Source organism: Leuciscus leuciscus, assembly GCF_965113295.1.
Source record: "Leuciscus leuciscus genome assembly, chromosome: 2".
Classification (NCBI taxonomy): domain Eukaryota; kingdom Metazoa; phylum Chordata; class Actinopteri; order Cypriniformes; family Leuciscidae; genus Leuciscus; species Leuciscus leuciscus.
Window position 1 is genome coordinate 38,037,209 of NC_138726.1, and position 6,506 is coordinate 38,043,714.

The 6,506-nt window shown below is 38.9% G+C and overlaps 2 protein-coding genes across 2 annotated transcripts; both read right to left on the reverse strand.

Moving 5' to 3' along the window:
• Positions 1 to 321: 321 nt before the first annotated feature.
• Positions 322 to 3,561, reverse strand: LOC309492265 (leukotriene B4 receptor 1). Its single transcript, XM_082161173.1, has one exon. The coding sequence runs from the start codon at positions 2,550 to 2,552 to the stop codon at positions 1,485 to 1,487; it is 1,068 nt and encodes a 355-aa protein (XP_082017299.1). The 5' UTR covers positions 2,553 to 3,561; the 3' UTR covers positions 322 to 1,484.
• A 733-nt stretch (positions 3,562 to 4,294) lies between these two features.
• LOC309492268 (leukotriene B4 receptor 1) lies at positions 4,295 to 6,014 on the reverse strand. Its single transcript, XM_082161176.1, has one exon. It carries the CDS (start codon positions 5,464 to 5,466, stop codon positions 4,426 to 4,428), a length of 1,041 nt encoding a protein of 346 aa, XP_082017302.1. The 5' UTR covers positions 5,467 to 6,014; the 3' UTR covers positions 4,295 to 4,425.
• Between the last annotated feature and the right edge of the window lie 492 nt (positions 6,015 to 6,506).

Sequence of the window (6,506 nt, forward strand, 5' to 3'; positions counted from 1 at the left end):
ATATGACATTTAGGGGCGGGTCTTACTCATTGCACCTTGCAACTACAATCTACCGGAAGGATTCGATGCTAGAAACATCGTAAATCAACAGACCTACTAGGACATAGTTGTTGTTGGTTTTTTATTTATTTTATATATCATTTTTAGTTAACGCAATTAATGTAAAATTTTTAATTTGCTTCTTAATATAGCCTGTTTTTTCTTGAATATGTTTGCCTAATACTTTTGAGTGTTTAATCAATTCATTCAGCTTTTCTCTAAAGAAAAAACAAACAATTATCGGCTATGTAGGATGACAAAGAAATCACAACAGGACAAAAGAAAAAGAAACAGTTTTAATGTCAAATTTGGTAAATGATAGCAAATGAAAGACAAAAAAAAAAAGTAATGACAGTAGCCTACGTTATTGAATGGCACAGAAAAATCTATTAATAAATAGCCTAATAGCTAATTTTGGAGCTCAAACCTATCCTTGGCTCCTACATACATTTTCTATATATAGAAGCAACTGCGTTGAGATCTGAGTTTTGTTTCTATTATTCAGTGCTCTTGTGTGCCTGTGTCAGTAATTTAATAGGACAAAAAAAGCCAGACAGAGAATGTTTGTCTACCAGTCCTCTCACTTTCCCATTGCGTGGCAAACTTAAGTGAAGATTCTATGCCATCTAGACTCAGATAGTCAAGCATCTCCCTCCTTCTCTCTCTGGTTTCATCTTGAGCAACGGTCAGCTGATTCTTTCAGTCATTATATTTGTGTTGTAAAAGAGAGAGAAATGTAGAAACACAGGTCAAGACGAGCATCTCTCACATCACCACTCCTCAGATAGATAGGCTACAATTTTTGCCTTTCAAAAATGCAATATATTAAAATGTTATACTTTTCAATACCAATAAAGGTCTGTCACTAAAATGTGTCAAGTAACGATTTCACAGAAGAAACAGCCTGGTGAGTTTTTCTTCTGATTTGAAAAGCGGGCCAATGCAAGATATGTAAATGTTTGGATTTTGAAAAATAACTGATGTTTAATTCTAACATTAAAGGAGAATTATAGAAAAGAATGACATTTCAGTGGCACAGATGGTATTCTTCTAGACTGACCTCTGTTCCTTTTAATTCCTGCTTCCTCTTTCACACCGTTAAAAGAGGCACAAACACACGTTGCAATGAGAAAAAGGAACATGTTGAAATCATAATGCATTTAATCCCAAATAGACACTTATAAAGGCACTTGAGTTATATCACAAATGTAAAAGTGTTTTCATTGTAGAATCTGCAGTTGCAATTTAAGAAACGTCTCAGATTATACCTAAAACGCAAAAAACAAGGCACAAGCAAATATTTGACTAAAAATGATTTCAATTTGTTTACATTTCAATACAATTCTGAAATACAAAATTACATTTAAAGTTTCATGCACTCTTTCATGAGAGACAATAGTTATAATGGTTAATTTTGATAATGTTATATAAAGCTTCTTACAGGGTCAATCTGAGACACTGATGTATGATTCCACAGCCACATCTTCAGGCTGTTTTGAGTCTGTGAGACACTGTGAGTTGGTGCTGTGTGAACTTTGTCTTTTGGACACGAATGATAACTCTTTATTCCCTTCACCAGATGCTGAACTTGACAGATGTTGGAACAGCTTCTGTATTCCAGTTTCCCGGAGCGAGCTGCGGAAGGTACGTGCAGCAAACACATAAATCACTGGATTGATTGAGCTACTGATGAACACCAGGGCTCCTGCTATAATGGTCATTGTGGTGCAGGCGTCCTCCAAACTTTCTGCCATGTTTGGGTTTGAATGCTTGAGAGCAAGTGAGATGAGGGAAAGGAAGTTCCCCACATGATGAGGTATCCAACAGAGCGCAAACATCACAACCACACTGCATATGAGAACTGTCGACTTACGCTTGGACTTGAAGTTCATCTGCGCTATGCGACTAAAGAGGCAGCCGTAACAGACCAACATAGTGAAAAAGGGGACGATGAAGCCTATAAGAGTTTCTAAAATGAGCAACACAGCCTCTTGGATGTCAGACTTGTACTCCCTGAAAGTACACTGTTGTTGTCCGTGAACTTCTCCCAAAGTGTGAGTTACAATGACTGGAATACTGAGGAGAAATGAGGCTGTCCATATCACTAGAAGTATCCTGTTCAGTGCTTGTTTCCTCCAGCGGATTGAGGTGAAAGGGTACCTGACAGCCAGGAAGCGCCCCACACTCATGATGGTGATGATGAAGACGCTGCTGTACATGCAGGCATTGATGATGTACACCATGGTTTTGCAGGCGACCTCTCCAAACACCCAGGAACGGGCCAGTGAGTAGATCCACAGCGGCAGGGTGATCAGCACCAGAAGGTCTGCGGCTGCCAGGTGGAGGATGAGCAGTACCGTGTGAGAGCGCTGTTTCACATACTTCAAGATGGTCCACACCACCAGCAGGTTCCCAGGTGTACCCACCAGGAAGCACACGCCTAGGATCACACAGGCCCCCACCAAGCCCAGTTCGGTCTCCTCATCTCCCTGAAGATAAGCCGTTGCGTTCATGATTGCCTCTCGGATCCGTTCGAGTCTGCTACAAGTCTAACCACTGAGCTAGAAAACCAGTCTGCCTCAGCAAATTTCACTTCCCTTATGTGAAAACTGAGGAAAACAGAACTCTCAAACACAGAAGAAAAAAAAACAGTGGTTGTCTAATAAAAAAAAGACAACCAAAATGTGTGTGAGAATGGGAGGAGCATCTATGAATTCAGATATAGGGGATTTCAAGATTAAATTTCAGTTCACACTCATGCATTTCTGAGAATTTGGTCAAGTCTAGATTTGCTCCAGATTATTAATGTGCCTCATGGAATCTCTTTTTTCCTGGATACAATTATTGAAATGCAAAGTCATTTAAAAAGAAATAAAATGTATTTTAAAATGTTACTCTACATCATCAGTGGCAGTGTTGGGGGTAACGCATTACAAACAACGTATAATCAATTACTTTTTTAAGTAGGCTAACTGGTAAAGTAATGCATTACTTTTAAATATACAACAAAATATCTGAGTTACTTTTTAAAATAACTAACGCAAGTTACTTTGTTTTCCCATTTATTGACTGAAACCTTTTCTGTCCGTATGTTGAGGGAAATCGTGAGTGAGGTGCAGAGGTGTTGTGTGCGCTGTGTAAACATGACAGTTATTGTACTTCTAGACGAAATGTGAGCAGGCATTTACTCATCTCTCTTGCACAACATGATTAGGTATTCCTCAAAATGAATCAAATCAGTGAAATGCAAACTAAGAATATTAAGCAAATCTGCAATAATTAAATGTACCTATAAGTGCTTAAGTGAGTGTTTAACTTTCTTATCCTGTGTCCTATTCTTCTGCGATCCAGAATGGCAGCACAGCTGAAAGGTTTGTTTAAGCTGCACTCTCTACTGTACAAGTGTGAATTTGCATTTTATTCAGTTTCAGGATTATTAATTTCACTTTAGGTGTGAAAGGGCCTTTACATATGCCAAAAATAGAACTTTTTTATCATAAAAAACAAACAAGCAAGCCCAGCCCAGATGAGAAAAAGTAACTAAAAAAAAACGTTACATTACTTTAGTTAGTTATGTTTTTAGGGAGTAACGCAATATTGTAATGCATGACTTTTAAAAGTAACTCTTCCCAACACTGATCAGTGGTATAGTGAGTGACACAAAATTATGTTTTATTGAAAAAGTTCGGGAGGAGCACGTTCAGATAATTAACAGAAGTGGAGAGCACTCAGCAATCAATGGTAAGAGGTACGCTCAGCAGTCTCACCTCAATCCATTGACAATTTTGCAGCATCCCCCCACCACCCCTTCTCCACGCTTCTAGTCCTAAACACTTACATACAGGGGGAGTACTCTGGGTTCGGGCCGAACTCCGAGCTCGGAGCCCTCCCCCGGACAGCACGCCAAATACGCATTTAAACTTTACCCCCTCAAATTGTATGTAAGTGTGAACTCGTGAAATGTATATACTGTAACTCTTAAGAACATTTCTGGGAGAATGACATCCAGGGCTGCGTTTCCCATACAACGACGTAACTCGCTGCTGAACTACCATTCATCGTTGAAGAAATCAAATAGCTAGTCATGACTGTTTCCCAAAACAGTTGTGTTTTTAGAGAAGCCCATATACAGTACTTTTTCAGTAGTTTTGACCTCTTTATTAAGTCTTACATAACTATTATGGCATTAAAACAATTTTGACCACAAAGGGAATTTGAACAACTCTGATCAATAAAAAAAACAATACATTTAAAACAACTTTAATAAATGTTTAATTTCTTTTAAACTGTTAACAAATGGGAATATTATGACATTGGGGTGATTATGGCATTTAAATAAATTTGACCATTAAAAATATCTAAACTTCTAATGAGTCTAGCCGTTACTCAGAGATCCACTAGTTCCCTCTTTTCACCATTAGTTTGTTCTTCCGGGATATTTCCATTCTGCAGTTCAGAATCCTGTAAGATGCCTTCTTTCGTTTGGGGTGTTTGTGTTGCTAAGTCTTGAAACAGCTTTACTATCCCAGACTTTTGTAGATTTCCATGGACGTTTCTGGAAGCAAACGCATAAAGCACAGGGTTCACTGAGCTACTGATAAAAGCCAGAGCTCCAGAAATGAAGACAGCACTATTTGGGATAGGAGACTGTTCATCTAATTGTCCTACTAGAAGAACCACCATCCCTATGATATTGAGGATGTGGTGGGGTAACCAGCACAAAATGAAGGCCACGACCACTCCACCAATGAGGAAGATGGATTTCTGCTTTATCTTAAAGCGCACCTTGCGGAGCTGTGTGGCCACTTGACAGTAACAGATCGCAAGTGTGAAAAATGGAATGATAAAGCCAAGAAGAGTCTCCAAACAAATACAAAATACTTCAAAAGACACAGAGCTGTAGTCCCGGTACAAGCAGTGTTTCAATCCATCGTCATCAACTTCTAGATACTGAGTCAAGATGACAGGAATCCCCAAAATGAATGACAGGATCCAGGTCACTGCCAATATTTTGAACAGGGATGTCTTATTTTGCCAATACAGCATCTTCAAAGGGTACCTGACAGCCAGGAAGCGCTCGACACTCATGATGGTGATGATGAAGACGCTGCTGTACATGCAGGCATTGATGATGTACACCATGGCTTTGCAGGCGACCTCTCCGAACACCCAGGAACGGGCCAGCGAGTAGATCCACAGCGGCAGGGTGATCAGCACCAGAAGGTCTGCGGCTGCCAGGTGGAGGATGAGCAGCACCATGTGAGAGCGCTGTTTCACATACTTCAAGATGGTCCACACCACCAGCAGGTTCCCAGGTGTACCCACCAGGAAGCACACGCCTAGGATCACACAGGCTGCAGTGCTCCCTGCAGATGACCAGTCTTCCAGTGCCGTGTCATTGTCAATATGGAGAGAGGAGCTGTTCATATTTGTCTCTGGTTTCAGTGAATCAGAGTTCTGACTGAAACTCACTGCTTTTGTTCCGTATGGTTTAGCTTACAAAGCAAACCAGCCTTCCAATGGACATTATTCATTTCACAGAAAAAGGAGGAGACAAATCAGATGCCTTCCCCTAATAGAATCATTACTTGCTTTATTGTGTTGTGCTGTACTTTCGGTATTTTGAAGTTGAATCTGTCAATATGAAACTGAAATATGAATAAGCAGAATATAGATTGAGAAGTGTGAGAACCTTTAGCTTACTAACTACAAATTAAAACCAAAAGCAAAAAGGGGGATCCCAGGGAGTGTTGCCACACACTGTCTGTTAAATTGACTTGAAATGAGTTACGGAGGTGTCACTATCACTATCACACATCAGCACCACCCTCCTGAGGTGACAGTGGTTTCTCTGTAAAATCATTCATTTACAGGAAAAAAGGAGTCGAGAATATATCATTTCATGTCTGTCTGTAGTTACAAATTAAATTTGAAGTCATGTAATGTGTTAAATGACAAAACTAGCATCATCTAATTTACAAAGTTCTCTTATTTTGATATAATTAAAACATTTAAAATACTAATGTTAATTATTTGATTCATTGCGCAATTTTAAGTTCTATAATGTTACATTCTAGCAGTGGTAGTAGGTTGCAACAACAGCACTCTTTTTATTTGACTATAATTCACACAGTTTAGGAATAAAAAATAGATTTCTAAACAACCTCAAACATTGAATACTTAATAAAAGTTTGAGGCACATACTTTGTAATATATATTTTTTTTCCATTGTATATGGTCATTAATAGGTCTACTAACAATTAACATATGGGATGGTTTAAGGAGTTACTTTGGTGAACCATAAATATCCAATCAAATATGTTTAGAGAAAATCGAAAAATCGGGAAAATCTTAAGTCAGAAAAACATTTCTTACGCACAGAGAAGTCAACTCTTCAACTGGAACCAATATTATGGAACTGTCAAAACAACAGCATGAGGTCTGTGTGCAGGTGAATGTGACAGTAG